Here is a 22,791-nt window from a genome sequence, read left to right on the forward strand (position 1 = left end):
CACATTCCATGTGGATTTTCTTCTTTATTTTAGCATCAAATGCAAACATGGCACTGTAGCTGAATTAACATGACTTAACTTATCTTCAGTAACTGAATGTACATTTGTTTTAGTGTGAGCAGTGATGGATTGACCTTGGACTTACAGATGGTGCCTTGTAACCATTGACCTCAGGAATGGTTTTGGAACATGGCTGTAGTAATAGGGTGTTGTACCGTATTAGCCATTATGTATGCAATGAGAAATCAATCAGATTTACACCTTTTATTGGCTAACTGAACAGATTACAATATGCAAGCTAGAAGTAACATGGCTGGGAATTTCTACAGAATGAAAGCACAAATTGCCTTATTGTGCTGCACACAAACCAATGCTTTTTCTCTCGTTAGACAGCATGTACCGTTAGATTGTATTTACTTATAACGATTTATATGTGCTCATTTTCAGTGAATCCTTAATAAACATATATTAAATCATTTCAGAATTTTCAGTGACATAATGACCTTCTTCTTCTTCTTTCGGCTCCTCCCGTTAGGGGTTGCTACTGCGGATCATCTTTGTCCGCATATTGATTTGGCAAACATAATGACCAGTAAGGTAAAAAAAATTCTCTATCTTGATTTTTCTCATAACACCCCAAAATCAGTAATCGTTATTTCCCCAATAATTTCAATGAAAACAAAACCACATTTAAAAAAAATCAGTGGAGTGGAAGGTAGCAAAGTAGAGAATTCACTCGAGTTCTATATGCGCAAAGCATAGAATTATTCAACTAAAAATTATATATCGAGCTCATCTGTCTCGCTTAAAACTGTCCAAAATGTTTCCAGGCCAGGATCCAACCTGCGAGCGCTGCAACCAAGCTCCTGCCTCACTGGGTCACATGTTCTGGGCCTGCACCAAACTAACATCATTTTGGACAAAAATTTTTAAGTGCCTCTCAGACAGCCTTGGTATCACAATCCCTCCTAACCCACTAACAGCTGTGTTCGGTGTTCTTCCAGATGGACTTGAATTGGAGAAGGACAAGCAAACGGTGATTGCATTCACTACACTTTTGGCACGCAGACTTATTTTGTTAAATTGGAAGAATCCTAATGCTCCTCTTATAAGTCAGTGGGAAACCGATGTTTTATATTATTTGAAATTGGAAAAAATCAAATTTTCAGTTAGAGGATCTGTACAACATTTTTTCAAAACATGGCAGGATTTAATCAATATTATTTTAGAATAAGAGAAATAACTATTATTGTATTTAACTCCCTTCTCCATCTCTTATTTACATAGATATTCACTTCTCCCTTTCTTTTGTTTAATGTTGCCTTATTAAAAAGCCTAAAGCAATTTTCCTTTAGCTAAGCTCTCCTTCTCAGGGGTGGGGTTTGATTAGTCTTCAAATTTGTTGGGTTATAAATTGATCTGTTTGTATGGAATGATTACAATGAAAATTAATAAAATAAAAATATTAAAAAAAAAAAAAATCAGTGTCAATTTATTTCTATAGCACCTTAAATAACCAAAAAGTGCTATAGAACATAATAAACTAAAGCTGTGTAGAATAAACAGTTAAAGGCAAATAAAAGTAAAATGATCAAAATGGATGCAACAAAAACCCAAGAACCCAGAACAGCTGTGGAAAACATATACAGTAGGTCTTGACTTGGGCTTCAGATGCACTGACAGAAAAGGCAGTCCTAATAAATAAAGGTAAACTGTATAAAACCCATTGGGCAGCAATGGAAAGGAATGTTCTCCTTTCGACTTCAAATAAGAACAGGGAGTAATCAGAAGTGATTGCCCTGAGACCTTAAAGGCCCTGAGGATGATGCTGGACAGAGTAGCTCAGTGAGATCCAGACCATGCAGAGTCTTGTAGACCAACAGCAAAACCTTAAATTGAATTCTGTACCTCACCAGAAGACAAGACAGTGCAGCGAAATCTGGCTAAATAAATTACTAAATAAATATTGTTATATACATGTAGTTAAAGTTTCCAAACCATTCACTCATTTATTTCTTTATTTTGTGAACCTGGCTACTATAACATTGGGTCTTGACAGACAGAAGCCTATTCGGTAGCATGAAGTGCGAGGCTGGAACCTGTTCTGGGCAGTGGGCCTGTTCATCGCAGAGGACACACACTCTTTTTGCCACACTCACTTATTTCGGACCAATGTAGAGTCAACACTCCTCCTGTATGTTTTTAGAATGCTGGAAGAAACTGAGAATAAAAAAAAATGCATAGACAGAATAAAAAACAAATGAAGAATTTGTACCTTAAAGGCAGTACAATTAAAATTAGGTATTGATTATTTTCACATATTATTAAAATGAAGCATCTTCTTCACAAAATTGAAATGCATTGTATTTTAAGTTTAAAGATTTGAACATCTGCTTTCAATAGAAATTGTAAGTTTATTTTTTTACTGGAGTGTAAAAATAGGAATAGAGTATATAATTTATGAACCTAGAAGAATAATGCTACATGATTACAAATTACTTCTCAGTTAAAGTTTTCCACAATTAAGCAAAATGGGATGGGATGGTTCAGCAATCCCTGCAGCAAATTAAATGACACAAATAGGGGTAACCAGACTGTCTATTGTCCATGTGCGGACCAAGTCCTAACCTGCCAATCTTCCTTGGCCTGATAAGATCTTTTTCTTAGGATGTTGTTGGTATAAGGCAGATTTCTTTTTTAAAGCTATTACTTGGTACAGAAGAATGACAGAATGCTTTAGAAAAACATATTATATGGTAAGAAGCCTTAAAAGGTATAAATGTCATATAGAAAATGAACGTGTTGATATTTTATATGTTTTGTGTGGGAATGTTGGAAGCAGAGATTTATCACTAAACATCTTACAAAAATGAATGTGTGATTAAGAGAAAATAAAAAAGCTTTCTGTTTCCACTGCAGCCTGCCAATAAATAGTCTAATACTTACCTGCCATTTGTGAAAAAAAATCTATCTAGCTGTTATTGGATTATTCCCAAAGACACACCACCAAGAAAGGACAAACATTCATTTTCACTCCTAAAATGTTTAAAACCCAGATAAAAATAAGTGTTTGAAACCAAACAGAAAAAACTAAGTGTAGGAAAGTTGATCTGAAAGAAAAAAAAGACAACCACCACACAATTATTCCACCATCACCAAACTATATCTAGATAATTGGATTTGTTATTTAAATTTAGTTCAAATTTGACAAAAAAAAATATTATAATCTGCTACTACACGCAATTCATGGCCATTTTATAAAAAAATGTATACCTGAAAAAAAAATCTTATCTCCAGCATTTATTCTGAATTTAAGAATTCTTTTGAATAAGCAGGAATCAGCAAAAATGTGTTAAGTATCCAGAGAGTTTATTTAATGTTAAAATTAATCATAAACATGCATATTATTTAATAATTTGCAGTTTAACTAAGACATAAGTACAAGTTAAAGAATATTTGATTAGTTACTTCATTTTTTTGTTTCAGGATATCTTATTAAGTAATCTGGTCTTTTTTCAAAAAAATGCAATAAAACTAAGGATATTAAATGTTTATCTAGGTTATTTTTTTGCAGAATTTTAAATTAAAAAAGCTATCCTAGTACACAAGAAAAAAATTTCAAAGATGATTATGAGATCTACTTACTGTTATTAGGGAAAACTGACCTAATGTTCTTTTTTATTTAACTACTATCGAACGCATCATTAATTTCCAATTTCCAAAGGGTAACAGTTATTAGTTTTAAGTATGGAAGAAGGGCATACTAAGGATTTTTCTTTTGATGGATTATGAATAAACCAATATTTACAATGCTGGCTTCTCATGCTAGACCTTCACTAGCTTGATAAAAGGCTTTCTGTCAATCAAGAGTCTAAGACCACAGTTTTGGGTGACAGGTAGATTGTTCATCTGTTCTTCCATTTTCTATTTTGCTTTTCCAGTTCAAGATTTTGGGATTCTGCATATGAAGAAATGGTAATCATATTTTAATATGATTACTATATTTTAAAAAACGTGCTCATAATCTATGTGTCAAGGTTCTTTCCCAGAGGCAATTAATTCAAGCATTCTACCAAATAATAATATTTTAGCACGGGAGTGTTTTTATTTTTAATAAATTGCATCTTCAGTGCAAGACTTACCCCTAGCTGCAGCTGTCAGTGTGACTGTATGGGACACTTTCCATTGGATTTGAAATCAAAGGTTGAGTTCTGACAGTGCAGAACACTGCCAGCTTAATAAAGATTTACTGTATGTGTTGAATATGACATTGATGTTTGTAGCATTTATTTCCTTATCCTGAAATTCAGCTGCTGGATTACCTTTGTATGCTATTATGATTTTGGTAGACTGGATCTTGCTGTGAACTTCCACTCCCACACTGCCCTTCAGCATTTTGACCTTGTAGACTCTGACCTGACTAATGGAGTGTGTGCTTTCCACAACAATCCATCTTCAAAGTCATTATCAGTTAAAAAGACATTTGGTCTTTCCAGTAATCACAGTGTTTTGCTGTATTAGACCCTTGGAAACATTCTTTTGCATTGTTGGATGGCAGGTGTCGTTGTAGCCTGCTTTGTCCATGATAAAGTGAATTCCACTTCACCTCCACTAAAGACACAGGTAGCATGTGTCCATGACGTTACAGTCTAATGACTGCCTGTGCTGTTCTCAGATTTCATTGTTTCATACTGTCTGTGGCAGCTATGGCATCCTGTTTTAACCTGGGTAACACCAAGTGAGGTCCAATGCAGTTTTCTACAAACATTTGCTTTATTGAACAATGTAGTACAAGCAGCACAGAGAAACAATGGGTGAGGTTGCCACCCCACACATTCAGTATGCTTGGTTTGAACCCTGTGCCAGCTGTTGTACATTCTTCCAGGGTCTGTGTGGGAGTTAGTATGAGTACTTTCTTTCCACATCCCCAAAGCTGCTCTATTTAGGTTAACTGATGATTCTAAGTTGTCTGTATGTGGTGGTGTACATGAATGAGCTCTTCAAGGGACTGGCATCCTGTCTAAGGCAGTTTCTTGTCTTCAGGGTGGATCAATGGGCCTTTATCCCCATTAGATTGAACTGGATTAAGTGGAATTAACTTTATGTTATGATATATATATGGAATATACATGTGGCTTTCTAAGTAATACTTAACACTGAAAAATAAGGTAATTTATTGTAATTACGAACAAAATTATACTCATCACCCTGTGATGGACTGGTGCTCTGTCCAGGGTTTGTCCCTGCCTTGCACACAATGCTAGTTGAGATAGGCTCCAGCAGAGCCCTGTGACCCTGTTCAGTACTAAGCAGGTTAGAAAATGACTGACTGAATTATACTCATCTGACTAGAATGAGAATATTAATTACATGAAATGCATGGTAGCTTAAATGTGTTAAAGTTTCAATGTTTTAAAAGCTGTATTCAGGCTTAAAGGTATAGTCATTTACAGATCTGAACTTCTGCTAACTGCACAGGTGGTGGATGGGACACCTTGCACACCAGATTCTTCAGCTGTGTGCGTTCAAGGAAGATGCATTAAAGCCGGATGTGATGGAAAACTGAGTTCAAACAAAAAGTTTGACAAATGTGGTGTGTGTGGTGGAGACAGCAAAACTTGCAAGAAAGTTTCTGGATTGTTCACAAAGCCTATGTAAGTATTCAGCGTGTTTTATGAATTTGCTGAATGTGAAAACTACTGCTATAGCTGTGTATTCTTCATTAATATGCCTATTTTTTAGCTATGGTTTGGGTGTTGCCTATGTATATTGAGTGCTCTTTCATGCTAATTGAAATGACCAACATATGTAAGAATTTGATTTCCAAGTGAGTGTAAGGTGAATTTTGCACAACATTCCAATAAGAGCTGCCTACCGAGAGTACACCCAGTACACTCATTTCATTCATGACAATCCATTTATTTGCTTGGCAATGTAATCCAATTCAAAATACATTCTTTGAAATTAAATACATTTTGCTTTATCAAATTTGTGTGTAGTTTTGCAAGTAGATAAGGTATATGATACTATGGAAAGCCCATTTAATAATATCATATGGATTTGCCACAGGAACAGAAGTAAATGACAAATAAAAGCCTATTTTGTGAAGAGGGACAGGTGGGAATTATCAGAGGCCATTGAGACAGTTATTTTCAGTACACAAGGTTACAGACAGAAAGCACTCTTTTATTTTAAAGTAACTTTGATTATTTTTGCTTTTGTCTAATTATGAATGTGCAAGAATCAACACCTGGCACTCCCTTGTAATTTCAAATATTTACACCATGCTTCCATTTAATTGCTATGTGCTTAAACTTAGAGTATTTATCCTTCATTGTGCTTAGCTAACTTCTGGATTTCACACGTAAGTCTTGTAGTTGTGCTCTTGATTTTCACCAGCACTCCCGTTTTATGTAACATGGTGGCCAAAAATTAAACACAATATGGACAACCATCCAAGGTTTAAGTGATGAATTTACTTGATGATGTTTTGATGAAAAAAAATTATGTTGTAATGTTACAATGGAACCAATATGAAATACACTACTGTATATGAAACAAAAGATCACTTTATTATTGCACTTCAAATGTTACCGTTTACTTTTTTATATTGTAATAGACAGCTTTTGTGCCATTCAAACAATCCATTGATTTTTTCAGTTTTTCCACTATCAGATAAATATGTAGCTTACTCTTTATTTGCATAAGTGAGAAATCATTCTTGTTTTGCTACAAATTTAGCTTTTTTCCAAAGTACTACACATCTTGGATTATTTGTGAATTGATGGCAGTGTGATGATTATGGTTTTTTTTAACAAAGGTAGTTTTAAAATAGCTACCACACACATCTTAACACTCTTTATTTTCATCAATAGTTTAATCTGAGAGCAAAAGCCAACATAATAAACAGAGCAATAAAACAAAACTGCAAATAATTTCCTTTGAAACTGCTGTATTACAAGTCATTACATCCATCAGATTAAATATGGACATCACAGCATAAAAAGTTTTTGAAATGTTACAGATTCTTGACTCCCTAGCCATACATCTTAAAATCTACATGGATGACAAATTAAAAATGACTGGTAAAAACTACACAAGTGGCATTACCAAAACATTTAAGAATAAGAAAAGTCCAGCAGTTGTGTGCTGGAAATATATGCAGCTTGGCAATAGGTACTTATTAGAAGTCTAAATTTAAGGAAATGAAGTCATTAGATTTAGTCTAGCAGAAGAAAAAATAAACTTTCCATATCTGGCTATTATTTTGTATTTTCTGCATTACCTTAGGTTACTAAGCAAATAATTTGTTCTATATTTAGCTGCCGACCAGGCAGGCAGTATGGGTTGGTAGCTAAGGTGTTATATTTAAACCACAAGAATAGTTCTGTCAAATATTTGAAATATTCATGGGCTTCAATTTAAATAATTTCAGTGTATATATTATCAGTTGTATTAGAAATTTGTCATTTTTCATTTACATTTTAATTAATGCCTTTATCCAAGGTGACTTACAGCATTTGAAATATAATTGTATTTCTTTTCCAATTGGAGCAGAGGCAGGTGAAGTGGTAATATTAATAATTCATAATATTCATCGACATTGATAGCATTCATCAACAGCTAGCGTCTTCAATGCGTGCAACATATACTGTACTTCTTATCTACAATATTTCAACTGAGCCTCCTTTTACTTTTGAATTGCCAATTGAAATGGAAAGATCTGCCACTTGTCAACTTAATCCCATGCCTACTCAGTTGGTAAAAGCCTGCTTGCCTTCACTTTCTTCACTTGTAACTTATATCATTCAGTCCTCTCTAAGATCTTGTATTGTTCCTTTATCCCTCAAATCAGCTGTATTGAGTCCAATTTTAATAAAACCTGGTGCTGACCCTGATAACTTCAGCAATTATTGGCCTATCTGTATTCTACCATTCATTTAAAAAATTCTTTAAAAAGTAATTGCAGCACAGATTAATGCTCATGTCACTAATAATAACCTGTTTGAGACATGCCAATTTGGTTTCCATCCCAAACATAATATGGAAACAGCTTTGGTAAAGGTCACTAACAATCTATCAATGCTGCTTATGCTGGGCTTTTAACGATCCTTGTCTTACTTGACCTGAGTGCAGCCTTTGAGACTGTATCACACAGTTTGTTCAGCTCAAAGACTATCGATCACAATCCCTTCCAGTCACTAGTGCTGTTCCCCAGGTATTGGTACTTGACCCCTTACTGTTTATAATATATCTACTCCCTTTAGGTGGCATATTTAAGAAATTTGGAATTAATTTCCATTGCTATGCAGACAATATGTATACAAAGCCCAACTCTGTCCTTCCTCTTTCTTTTCCTGACTGTCTACTTGGTCTTGGTTTTCCTCCAATTTCCTTCAACTCAACAGCCCTAAGACAGAGGTTCTCCTCATTGGCTCCAAGTCTACTTTATTGAAATCTAGTAGTTTTTCACTTGGTACCTCAGTCTCTCCCTCTCTTCAGGTCAAGAGTTAGGGGGTTATCTTTGATAGTACCCTGTCTTTTGAATCCCATATCAATAATGTTATATGAAGATCTTTTTATCATGTCCATAGCATTGCATGTCTGTGACCCTCCCTTACACTAAATCGCACTGCTATCCTTACTCACATGTTGGTCACTTCCCACAATGATTATTGTAATCCTGTTCTCTTTGGTCTCCCGCATAAGCCTCTCCATAAACTCCAGCTTGTTCAGAACTCAGATGCCTGTATTATACTCATACCCCCTCCACACGACACATTACTTCACTTCACTTAAACAGTTCCATTGGCTTCCTGTAAAATTCTGCATTGATTTTAACATTCTTTTATTTACCTCCAGTGCACTAGACTACTTTGCTCCATTATACCTCTCTGACCTTAAACATGTCTATACTTCTCATCTTTGCCCCTGGGATTTGGGGGCATTTAGTCATACTGCTCCTCGTCTCTGGAACTCTCCACCACAAAACATTCGGAATATAGATTTCCTGTCTATTTTCAAATCCCATCTCAATACTCACTTATTTAGATTGGATTACACTATATGACCTTAGGCTGTATTTTTATTTAGCTTTGTTTATTTTAAGTTTCATAGATATATGTGAATGTGTATGTTTACATGCATGTTTGTTTATTATTGGTTTTGTGATTTTATTGTTTGTACATTGTCCGTGGGTGTTTAGAACGGCACCTTGAAATAAAATGTATTCTTATTAAGTAACTTACACATGGTCACATAGTGTCAGTAGCAGGATTTGAGCCCAAAACCTCTAGGTCTGAGGTCCAAAGTCTGAACCACTGTGCTACCACTTCCTGCCTATTTTTCACTTTCTGATAGAGGTCCATAGAGGGATAGATCCCCAGTGAAAGATTAGAACCGTGTTCATAATCACTGACATTAAATTAGCTAGAACAATACCCCACATACTTATATTTGAAATTTGTCACTTTTAGCCTTTTGGAAGTGGCTCTTAGAGGGCTAGAACCACCGGTAAAGAATGAAATATGAAAAATATTATCAGATTTGTGATCAGAAACCTGAAAATAGAATAAAACAACACTCCACATGCCTATATTACAAATCCCTATATTTTCCAAGTTTTGTGAAAAGGAGTAATTTGGCTCCTTGTATCCCAGTAAGGCGTGAATCCCTGGGGTCAGTTGATGTGGAATGCACAACTTCAAGTTCTTCTGATCATTTTTGCTGAAGACAACTATATGTTGACACTTTACCATAAGGGTGTGGTTTCCAGCACAAAATATAGTCCTAAAGTGGCCTAAAAATTAAGGGGTTTTCATGTCTAGTGGGACAAAAATAGGGTGGAACCCTCAAAAAGCTCAGTGTCTTGCATAACAAGACATCAAGACAAGTAGAGCGGGATATCATAAGTGAGGGTTTTCTTGTACCAATAAGTCAGGAGGCACTGGACATTAAAACAACCAAAGTAATTTTAAAGTGTTCATAAGTAATCACATACAGTGCATCCAGAAAGTATTCACAGCGCATCACTTTTTCCACATTTTGTTATGTTACAGCCTTATTTCAAAATGGATTAAATTCATTTTTTTCCTCAGAATTCTACACACAACACCCCATAATGACAATGTGAAAAAAGTTTACTTGAGATTTTTGCAAATTTATTAAAAATAAAAAAATTGAGAAAGCACATGTACATAAATATTCACAGCCTTTGCCATGAAGCTCAAAATTGAGCTCAGGTGCATCCTGTTTCCCCTGATCATTCTTGAGATGTTTCTGCAGCTTAATTGGAGGCCACCTGTGGTAAATTCAGTTGATTGGACATGATTTGGAAAGGCACACACCTGTCTATATAAGGTCCCACAGTGACAGTTCAAGTCAGAGCACAAACCAAGCATGAAGTCAAAGTAATTGTCTGTAGACCTCCGAGACAGGATTGTCTCGAGGCACAAATCTGGGGAAGGTTACAGAAAAATTTCTGCTGCTTTGAAGGTCCCAATGAGCACAGTGGCCTCCATCATCCGTAAGTGGAAGAAGTTCAAAAACCACCAGGACTCTTCCTAGAGCTGGCCGGCCATCTAAACTGAGCGATCGGAGTAGAAGGGCCTTAGTCAGGGAGGTGACCAAGAATCCAATGGTCACTCTGTCAGAGCTCCAGAGGTCCTCTGTGGAGAGAGGAGAACCTTCCAGAAGGAAAACCATCTCTGCAGCAATCCACCAATCAGGCCTGTATGGTAGAGTGGCCAAATGGAAGCCACTCCTTGGTAAAAGGCATATGGCAGCCCGCCTGGAGTTTGCCAAAAGGCACCTGAAGGACTCTCAGATCATAAGAAAGAAAATTCTCTGGTCTGATGAGACAAAGATTGAACTCTTTGGTGTGAATGCTAGGTGTCACGTTTGGAGGAAACCAGGCACCGCTCATCACCAGGCCAATACCATCCCTATAATGAAGCATGGTGGTGGCTAGTCAGGATAAAGGGAAAGATGACTGCAGCAATGTACAGAGACATCCTGGATGAAAACCTGCTCCAGAGCTCTTTTGACTTCAGACTGGGGCGACGGTTCATCTTTCAGCAGGACAACAACCCTAAGCCACACAGCCAAGATATCAAAGGAGTGGCTTCAGGACAACTCTGTGAATGTCCTTGAGTGGCCCAGCCAGAGCCCAGACTTGAATCCGATTGAATATCTCTGGAGAGATCTTAAAATGGCTGTGCACCGACGCTTCCCATCCAACCTGATGGAGCTTGAGAGGTGCTGCAAAGAGGAATGGGCGAAACTGGCCAAGGATAGGTGTGCCAAGCCTGTGGAATCATATTCAAAAAGACTTGAGGCTGTAATTGATGCCAAATGTGCATCGACAAAGTATTGAGCAAAGGCTGTGAATACTTATGTACATGTGATTTCTCAGTTTTTTTATCTATCTATTATAAAAAGAAATCCTGTCCCCTGTCCTGAAAGTCTACGATACGTGATCTTTCTTGGAAGATAATTTAAAGACCCGCGAGACGAAAGAGACCTGCCATGGTGAGTCTCACGGGAACATAGAATGAGAGTCTTGCAAGACACACCATACTTATAAGCAATATCAAAAAAAAAAACAAATCAGTAGTGTAAAGGCAGTCATGCACAGCTCCAGGGCTCTCAGTGCATATAAAGTGTATAAGGTCAATACAGTAGAAATGAAGTGAATAAGGTAGAAATGAAATGTCGACGATTAAACGAAGAAGAAAGAAAAGCGCTGAGAAAAGAGACTCAAATGAGTTGGACAGAAAAAAGAATAATCGAAGTGCAAATTCAGAAAATAAGGAAAGTAATTATCAGCCCGGAACAAGTGGAATTGAAAAAAAAGCACGTCCAGTCCGGCTCTTAATTAAATGACAGTGAGTAAAATGACAAAGTAGAACTTCATAGAGATGTTTACAAATGTTGACGCTAAACACATGCAGAGCAGGTTAGAGACTATGAAACCAGTGAAATTAGAAAGGCTCAAAAAAAAATGTTGGCGCTATACACATGTGGAGAAAGTTAAAGGATATGAAAGTAGGAAAATTAGAAAATATAAAAAAGTAAAGATTGCAGTAGTGCAAACAAACAAACTGCCTCATTTAACTATGCACCAGTCTAACTTTGGTTTTGCACAATAATTACTACACTATTGCACCTTAACACTTAATTCTACTTTATTCACATAATTTTACTTATTTATTATGTTCTACTATACTGTTATCTTTCGATCTATGACTTTTTGTTAATCTAACTGATATTCTTCTAATTTTGCACAGTTTTTGATAAGTAGATCAGGATGCATTTCACTGCGTGTTGTCCTGTATAACTATGCATGTGACAAATGAAGAATCTTGAGAATTTCAAAAACGGAGTTTACCGCACATGCATTTATTGGTTACTTTGTTCATGTATATATATTTATCTGTCTGCTTATTTAAAAAGCTAAATTTACCCCAGGAGTCAAAAACGTTCTGTCTAGCCCTTGTACAAAAACCTAGACAAAAGCTGGGGTATCACCTTGGTAACTCCATGTCCTTTTGGAACTGTGAGAGGAAAATAGCACAACTTTACAGACAGGAGTCCAATGCAGAACTCTACTTACTTTGTTACTTTGTAAAAAAAAATATTAAATGCTGATGATGTAGATCGTTTTGTCTATGCTGAAATTCCAAACAGAGAAGCTTATCCTGACCTCATTAAAAAGATTCAGCATATTAAAAAGATTCAGCATATTGGGACTCGCAAGATTACAAATGTTGTTTTTACAGAAGTTCTGAAATAAAAAGTGACAATAATGAAATAGCAACAATTCAAAGAAAAAACAATCTTAAAAGTGTGTATCCGGAAAACCAAATATGGGGGTTGGCGAGCGAAGCGAGCAGGGGGCGAAGCCCCCTAGTTTTAATAAATTTGCAAAAACCTCAAGTAAACTTTTTTCACATTGTCATTAACGGGTGTTGTGTGTAGAATTCTGAGGAAAAAAATGAATTTAATCCATTTTGGAATAAGGCTGTAAAATAACAAAATGTGAAAAAAGTGATGCGCTGTGAATACTTTCCGGATGCACTGTAATATAAAACAATCTTATATATAAATGTCTATGCGTGGAAGTGTGTCTGTCTGTCCGGCCTGGAAGTGTAAGGTGGAGTTAAGGTAACGGCTCCGCCTCCGAGGAAACAGAAAACTCGCTTAGCCCCTAATAACACAAGCAAGTCCAGCACACCAGCAAAATGAAACCTCAGAAGAAAGACAAAGTCGCTTAGCTGCTAACATCGGCAAAACGGAGTATCCCCTTTACTTTTCCTCCCACCGCTAATGCACAAGCGATGCGAGCACATCGGCGAGACGAATCCTCCTAGGAGAGAGATGCCCAGAGTAGTTCCTTTCAGTTACCTGACATCTCTACATTTCAATTTTTTTACTGACGATTTCAATAGTTTGTAGGACCCCTGGCTTTTTACAGCACGGGCTTACACAGATAGTATAATATAACAGGGTAGGAAAGGCACGTTGGTGTGTTCTTGTGAAAATAACAATGTACTTTAACACTTGATTGATTAAAGTATGAATAAACATGATTACATTAATTTAAATACTATTTTGGGTGAAACTCAGTGTATAATAAAAGACAATTACAATTATTATTTACATTAATGAATCCAGATCTTCTGCAACCCTATTCAGTATAAAGCAGGTTTGGAAGATGGATGGATAAATAAAACAAGTGCAGGTTATACTTCTTCTACATGGAAAGCAGTGGCTTAAAACTATTTTGATAATCTTCCGGGATTACGTTTTTATCTCTTAGTTCTACCAATGGCTTCTAAGAGCTGCTACGAGGAATGTTCTTAATGTTTTTAACTACCTTAGCTTTTCTTTTAATTGAAGAGAAATTGTAAATTTAAAGAAAAATGCAGGTCAGGAACAAAATACATTGTGTTAGGAGCTTGAGAATGCTTGAGAAACTTTACACTGCAACAACATCATTGTAATATTTTTTCCATCTATTTATTACCATTACCATAATCTCGCAATGCCAGATGTGATCCTCAAAACAAGAATCCACGCCTAGGGGCAAATCATTAAAAGGTTTGTAGTTAATAGTAGAGAAATCTGCCACTGCAAAGGCTACACAAATGGGTTCTTCTTAAAAACACTCTACCAATTACTGCAGTCTGTGCACGCTTTAGGGGGGAAGCAATGAAACTGAAGACTTCACACAAAGAGAAAATACACAGTTAAAATTGCTGTTATCATTTCAGGAACTCAGTAGCACAAGGTAACTGAAGCTTAATGATTCAGTTGTACATGGTAATTGGCACAGCAACAGAAAAGACAGACAGACAGACTCACACACATAGACCACTGAAGCTACTTGGCACTAGTCATTTGAGAAGTGCTTCTGTCTGATGTGATATCTTTCTGCCATTTTGACTATTGTATCACTATATGGCAACACAACGGCAAATAGAGTTTAGATATCATTGTGGTCTAAATATATACTACATGTTAAAATGCTGCGGCAGGGCATGTTTGCATTTCCAATTCAACAGGAATGTTAACTTATTTTAGCTATTCATTTAAGTGTGCAGGCAGAAGGAGGATGGTGTGCAGTCTTGTGTTTGTTCTGATGTCGTTATGCAGATTCATTGATTCCTGTGTTTTAAGTACTGAAATCTGTATCTCCTGTTTCTCTTTGTTATCAGCTCTCTTAATGGCAGTCCTTTTCACCATCTTTGACAGGGTGTAATTAATTCTAATACTATTAATCTATTATTGAAATCAATCTTATGCTGCACATTTTAAACCATTAATTTTATGCACGTTTTATCATCCTATGATGATTTGATGCACATCATTATTATAAAAATATCATTTTTCATTCTTTGTTCTCAAAACTGAAAAGTGTGACTAACAAGTTGTGATGAGCGAACCTCGTGGAGTTCGCTTCTCCATGTGTTCAAAGAAATCACAACAATGTTCAGGAATGGCACCAAAGTCGACAAAATGCATTTGAAGTCATTGTGGAAGGAGGAACTGAAATAGTTTCAAGGGGGTTATAAAGTAGCAATGGTTTTTTAAATGTCTAGGGAAGCATCTTGCAAATATGCTGGACAGATTATTGTGGCCAAAAATGTGATCTTGAACTGTGAGAGAGCAGTGCTAATCACTTTTCCACCATGTCTTAAACATCAAAATATGCAAACAGACAATAAACACAAAAAATACAGCAAATGTCCATAAACTAGCAATAAGTTAAAATAAAATTTATATTATTGTCCTCACAGAGTTCCAGTCTTTGACGTATTGGTGGCAGGGGACTGGTTGTCTCATAGTTTGAAGTCACAGCTTCACACAGTACAGATGTTTTTCACTTTTTTCTTCCATCCATAGAAACACTGTGTATAGTAGCAAATCTTTTGTTATTATTATGATTATTATGTACAGGGTGAGTCAAAATTATGTTAACACTAATGGTACTGCTATGTATATACTTATATAAAATTTTTGTGGACAATTTATATGCCACATACTGTATGGTACATGTGTTGAACATGATGGTGAACAGGTCGAGACATTCCTGTAAATCATCTTATAAATTTGTGAATAAATTGTTTCCACCATTCAAAGGTTAAAATAATTTTGACTCACTCTGTATTTGCTGACTCAGGTTAAGGGCAGGGCTACTTTAAGTTTTGCTTTGACTGATTGCTGCACAGCATGGGTAATTTTGCATATATTCAGCTGGCATTGCAAAATTAGCCATGTGGTGCATCAGCTAGTCAGTGATCACACAGGGATCAGTGTTATACTGTATATTCAACAGCAGTACTTATAATATTATCGTCAGCTAATGTACCCCTCAAAAAAATGTTGCTAGTTTTTTTTTTTGTTGCTGTTGTTTTTTTTTTGTTTTAAATGCATGCAGAGATTGACATCATGTATGCACGAAGAAGATTGTAGATGAAGTACACTTACAGTATGCATGCAAGTTACTCATTAAGATTTTACTGTATGCCTTGAATCTTATATTGTGCACTGTAGTGGGTGAAATTGCCAAAATCCTATTGATTTGTCTTTCTAAAATGTAGTTCTCAAAGTGCTGGACTATTCACCTAGACATCTCTTGGCAGATTGACAAATAATGACACATCCGTGCCCGTGAAGGACTAAGCATTTTTGGAGGCTCTTCATATACTATAGCATGTCTACCTCACCTGTTTAACATCACCTATTTCACATTACTTTGTTATTTTAACTTATCACATCATTATTAGCCCTAAACTACTCCTGTCCCATCTTTTCAGGAATGTGTTGTAAATATCATTGCAAATATATTACCTTTTAATAAAGTTTAATCAGTTTCAGAATAAACATATACCATCAAAAACACTGCAGCTGATTAGGTAAAGCATGAAATACCTTGTGCTTATACTGTTTTTGACTGAATACAAGTCAAAGTTATACTGTATTACAAATCACACCTTTTTGTTTTTATTTGCATTTTTCATACTGTCCCATGTTTTTTAGAAATGGAGTTATAATTATTGATTATATTTGCTTCACACTACAACTTCAGAATCAGTGCTGCATTGATTATGATTAGTCATATAAATATGTTATGGACTACACAGTTTCTTGTATAATAATTGGCAATTATCAGAATTAGTTATATTATATTTACGCTAAATGTCATCTGAGGCAATGTTATCAGAATATGGACAATGTTAGAATATGTTAGCTACAGTACATCTTTTTCAGGGTAACAACTGTAACATAGATATTTTGCTCTGTTGATGTCTGTCATGATATGAAGCAATATAAGTAAAATTAAAAAGATGGAATAAAGTAACACAGAAGGCAAATGAGCCTTGCAGCAGGAGAGATGATTTTTCATTCAGTAAATGCAAAGAACAAATAGAGCGTTTAGACATTTTCAAATTCTTTAAAGTCTTTTGCAATTATTAGACAAGCAGTTGGCATAGAAGACAGAGATTAATTACATCCATCCCTCTTCTTTCAATATTGCTGGAGATCACCCATACACCAAGAGAGTCGGCAATGTGCCCTTGGCGTCTGAAACACTTCAGACAGAAACGTGTGGCAGGAAACCATGATAGCATTCCAAGCCTCCAGCATTTCCAAAGCTACAGGACCATGTAAACACATATATAAAGCAAAACATTGGCTAAACCCTCATTTCTGTGTGAATTTATTTGGCTACATTTTCTTCTTTTCTCAGACCTTCTGCCTTATGCTATAAGTTAATAATTTTTATGAAATTTTATGAGAAGCTAATTTGTGCCAAAACCCACAGCAAGTTCACTTTAACTTACAACGTTTTATGTTTTACAGACATGGTTACAACTTTGTTGTAATGTTGCCAGCTGGAGCATCAAGCATTGATGTCAGACAAAGAGGCTACAAAGGAATGGTCAATGATGACAACTATCTTGCTGTTAAAAACAGCCAAGGAAAATATTTGTTAAATGGGAACTATGTTGTCTCAGCAGTGGAGAGGGACATCATGGTGAAGGGAAGCTTGCTCCGTTACAGTGGAACCACCACCTCTGTAGAAATGTTACAGGCTTTCAGGCCACTTCAAGAATCTTTAACCATTGAAGTCTTGTCAGTGGGGAAAATGACACCCCCACGTATTCGTTATTCATTTTATTTACCAAAGGACAGCAAGGAGGAAAAGTTATCATTCAAAAAGGATGGAATGAACAGCTCCCTTAACAAAGAAATGGTGGATACTAACCGGGTAGAGGCCAAGAAACCGGAATATAAAAGACCTTTGTGTAAGTGGGTCACAGGTAGTTGGGATGATTGCTCTGTGACTTGTGGGAATGGATTGCAAAAGAGAACAGTGGAATGTCGTGATAACAATGGCATATCAGCTACAGACTGTGACACGTCCCAGCGTCCGGTGGACCTTCGAATATGTGGAGATCCATGCCCATTGTGGAACATCGGGGAATGGTCCCCTTGCTCTAAGACTTGTGGTAAAGGATTTAAGAGACGTACTTTACGCTGCATGACCCAGACAGGACTATATCTCCCAAGAGAGCATTGCAATATCAAGAAAAAACCACAGGAGCTGGACTTTTGTACATTGAGATCATGCTAGCAGGTTCTGCAAATGGTGGGGGCTTTTTATTTGATAGTTGGGCTTCATCAAATACATTTGAAAGAAAATCTTAGTATGCAGGCAGAATTTCATTTTTTTTTCTGGGGCATCTGTCTGCAGAAGACATATAATAGGAAACTTTAAAGCCGGGAGGATAAAGAGAGTAAGATGTAGGAGTTAATGTCCATTAATTTCAAATCAAATAAAATTGGAGTTTAACATTCAGCACATCTACCTCTGATGTAAAATTCAAATAATATAATTTGGAAACAAATTATTTTTAAGTATTTTGCTTTTAAAATGTTGAAGCTTTTGGATATCAACACAAAACCTCAACTCTTCAAAAGAAAGAAACGTGTAAGAAATGCACAAACTCCTTATATTAGACTTTCTCCCTGAGTATAATTTAAAGCCCAGTAGCTGTAGAGGTTACATAATCATTTTGACAAACACCAATGTGTATAGCCATAATCACCGATCAAAGAATGCATACAACATTCTGAACACAAATAATTCAGTTATCATGTTTTAAATCTCAATATTTAGATTACTCAGAATGCTGAATTCTTAGCAAAATATCCAGCTAACAGAGAAAAGCTTGTTTATGTAAATATATTGTGGATTTTTCTCTGGTGCTCATTTTAAATACCTTGCTCTTCAAGTAGCATGCAGCCATTAACAGCATACTATTGAGCAGACAGACATGTTCATCATTGAATCATTGATGTTTTACTTTACATGCTGTACTGTAGGTCATTTCACAGTGAAAGCATTGCTATCCTTTTAAATACCTCAAATATGAAATTATTGCAAAAACAGGTGAAATGAAATAGATGTAAATTAAAAATAACTGTCTAATGTTAAAAAAAATGAAGGTTTAAGCTGTAACTAGAAAAAGCTCCTTAAGGAATATGACATCATTTCATTCATTCTGTGAACTGATTTTTCTAGTACTGAGTGACACAGAGGTAAATATTGTACTGGCTTCAAAAGATGCATGCTAAGAAATAAGCATTGGTCTTTGGGCTGTAGGAGGAAATCTAAGCACCCAAACTAATCCTAAACATACAGTGGAGAACAAATAAGGGACAGGATAACTAAAGAAAAATTGGGGTGCCAGCTTGTCACCCCATTTACTACCAGTGTCCAAAAGAAAGCTTCTCTAAATTATCTGCTCTCTTGAGCAGGTCTGGGTTGGAGAGCTCTGTCATGCAGGACATAGTTCCCCTGACTAGGATGCCATCTTCTAGGAGCCCTTGAATTTATATTGTCCCGACCAGAAGAAGCATGGTTTAGTTGACTTGGGGCATGGTCCTCCTTGGTTGGCTTCCTGGAAGTACAGAGGGGAAAACAGATGGCATTAATAGCATTACTGCATACTTTGTCTGAGCCTGGAAGGTGATCCTCAGGCGCCCATGCACGACAATACACAGTAGATGGTGTACACTCAATATGGAAGGCACAACTAAGTGAATTTAAAACACTAGAAGACAATAATGCTATGCGTTGCAAATTTTACATCAGAAACTTTATATATTGTAAATGTGCATTCAAAAAGGCAATCAGAAAAACTTTGAATCACCAGCGGTATAAAAGTTATTATGCAACTGGTTTTAGTACAATTTATCGCAAATAATTTTGAAACTTTGGCAGATACATTAGAATAATTGTATAGCTGTAACTAAGAAAGAAGCTTTATTCTGCCACCCATTAATCACATGTGTACTTACTGGTCAATTACTGTGTAACTACCGGCATTGGTACATGAATACAATATACCTGCAGTAAAATATGAGTATTAGTGTAACTACACACTTCTTATTGCTTCATTCATACTCAGTTGCGTAGTTACATGTATAATGTAATTGTGATTTACACATATTATTTAAACAAATACAGTTATACATTAAAACATACAAAGAAATAGACAAATTTTAGTCCCACTTAACTTTACACACTTTTAATGTTTACAATAAATATCATTTACAATAATTTGTTTTATACTGAGTACTGTAAAAAAAATCCATATTAAATTATCTGGCTGTCACTGAATCAATACCTGTTAACTTAAATTAGGTATTTACACTCCCTATAAAACTGATGATTAAAGTATACTGCTAAAGTCAGACTGGAAATTCATCTTTTATTAATAATATCAGAAGAATTATGTTGCGCTAAACCAATATTCCCAGAAAATATACTAATTCAAGGAATAGCTAAAAAACACAGATTTGACAAAGCACAGAAGAAAAATCTGAAAAGAATATGTATTAAGCAAATATGTAATGCTCTTGCAGCAATGATAATCTTTCTTAAAAGCAATTACGATGTTAAACAATAGCAAAATGGTTTCAGAGCATTCTAACAGAGCAATGAATGGCCCAACATTCTTAAAGGAATTGATCTTTGTATTTCACTTAAATACAAACATTATTCATATGCTGTGATAGTGTCTCTTGTGTAAGAATATTCAAAAGTAAATATGAATGGATATTGTGACTAAATTAATTAAATGGTTTGTTGCTTCATGTGAGCATGTTAATACTAGTAAATGTGAAAACCATCAATTTTCCTAGCAACATTAATGCATTATTAAGTAATAATTGCAAAACATTCACCTTTTTAAATTTCAAACACTTTTCATCATCTATTAAGTAAACCATGTTATTAACATGTGTTTCTTACACACATGGGACAGACAAATAAAAATAACAAATAGAGGCTCGTAAATTGACAGTAAAAATAACCCGTAGCTTCCCCACTGGGCTTATCAACTGTCATGTGACCCATTAGTCCACAACATTAGGTTTTCTCTTTTTCCATTTCACCAAAGCTTGACCATTGTAATTGTTTTCTTTCCTCTAAAGCCATTCTGCCTTCATTATTAACATAATTAAGCAGCATCCTAATATTTGTTGTTTGCTCTGCTACTGAATGTTTTTCATATCTTTGAAGTTCCTTTAGGTTCTATCAACTAGGATTGACTTGATTTTGTTCAGCTTTTTAATAGCAAGTCTCAATTTTTCCTTGTTTTGTTTTGACCTACATCTTCATTGTTCTAGAATCACTGAATTTTTATATCATTTCTCTTTAGATACAGCCTTATAAAGGTCATGTAAATAGTCATGTGACCAGGGTTCAGAACTTAAATTGAAAGGCCTGAGGTGTTACCATATCTATTTTTTCATTTCCCAAAGCCAATAAGCATATCAATAAGGTTTCTGTGTGAGTCAGCGTTCATAAAATTTTTATTTCATCTTATCTAATTAACAAATTAAATAGTGAATTAAATACATTTATATCACACCTTTCTAATCTATTCAAAGCACTTTACATAGATAGTGGGGAACTACTTTAACAATGACCAATGTGTAGCATCCACTGATGAAACAGCAGCCATTCTTGTGTTAGTACACTCACACATTAGCTATTAGGTGATGAAGGGTTAAAAAAGATAATCAGCCAAGGACAGGATATGAATAGAGGGCCAGAATGACAAGGCTATAGTAGGCAATTTAGCCAGGATATTTTGAAAGACACCCGAGGATGTTTTATGACCACAGATATTCACGTAAGTTTTACGTGTCATCCAAAGAATGGTGCTAATTTTTACAAAGCATTGTTCCTGTCATTGCACTGAGGCTTTGTGATCCACATATAGAGCACAGGTTAAAGGGTAAGCTCCCCCTGATGACCTGACCAACACATCTTCCAGCAGCAACCCCACCTTTTCTTAGATGGTCTCCCATTCAAATATTGTTCGGGCCCAAACATGTTTGTATGAGGTGGATTACCTGTTCTGAAGTACAGGTGCTGCTGACCATCTTATTTGTTTATCACTGTTGTACCAATAAAAAGGGACACACAGACTAAGAATAGCCACATGTTTGTATTCCCTAACATCACTTAAAAACCTCTCAGTAGCTTATACAGGCATCCTTTCCCTGATGCAGATATCTCTGCATATAAATACTAGAAATCTGCAAATCAGTACCTTTTTTTGCTCTTTCCATTGTAAATACCTAATTTTGTGTAGAATATCCATTTATCTATATGAATAATACAATATATCAATCAAGACATTTTTATAACATTTTGATCATGTAAATTTGTTTTTCAGGACTTAATCCACAAAGCTTTCAGCTGGTGGCCCATGGTCAAAAATTTGTTAAATATTAATTAAGTCCCAGAAACAGTTTTCCAGCACTGGTTCAGTGCAACAAATTTAATGTACAGAATCTCTCCCTGAAGAGAAGGGACAAACTTAAGGACATTGATAATGACTAGCAAAGATTAATGACTGCACAATTGTTTTTGCTTTCAGTTTTGTTTCATTGCCTCCATGGACTGCATTTAGTCACTGGAGATACACAATGTGCCCAAATGTTCTGCTAGAGTACAAAAATATCAAGTGGTAAAACAATCCGACTTGGACTAAAATTTTGAAAAAAAAAATTTAAACAAATTTAAACCACGTACCAAAAAACACAGGGGAGGAAATAATCAAGAAAGAAACTTTAATTTGTTTAATTTTATGTTTTTAAATGAAATGATTTAGTTTACACATTAAAAAAGGAAAAGCATAATGTGTATGCTCATACATGAGACAAACCTCCATCATCCCGACAATTTAATATTTTATTTGTCAG

The 22,791-nt window shown here is 35.6% G+C and overlaps 1 protein-coding gene across 1 annotated transcript in view; it reads left to right on the forward strand.

The window, feature by feature from the left end:
* LOC114658198 (A disintegrin and metalloproteinase with thrombospondin motifs 15-like) overlaps positions 1–20,406 on the forward strand; it is a 118,919-nt gene extending 98,513 nt beyond the window's left edge. Inside the window, exons 7-8 of the mRNA XM_028810296.2 lie at positions 5,479–5,654; positions 17,368–20,406. Of these exons, the coding sequence (XP_028666129.1) occupies positions 5,479–5,654; positions 17,368–18,142 (951 nt within the window). The 3' untranslated portion in view covers positions 18,143–20,406. The remainder of the gene's footprint in view (positions 1–5,478; positions 5,655–17,367) is intronic.
* The last annotated feature ends 2,385 nt before the right edge of the window (positions 20,407–22,791 follow it).

This window comes from Erpetoichthys calabaricus, chromosome 9 (assembly GCF_900747795.2).
Source record: "Erpetoichthys calabaricus chromosome 9, fErpCal1.3, whole genome shotgun sequence".
NCBI classification, from domain to species: domain Eukaryota; kingdom Metazoa; phylum Chordata; class Cladistia; order Polypteriformes; family Polypteridae; genus Erpetoichthys; species Erpetoichthys calabaricus.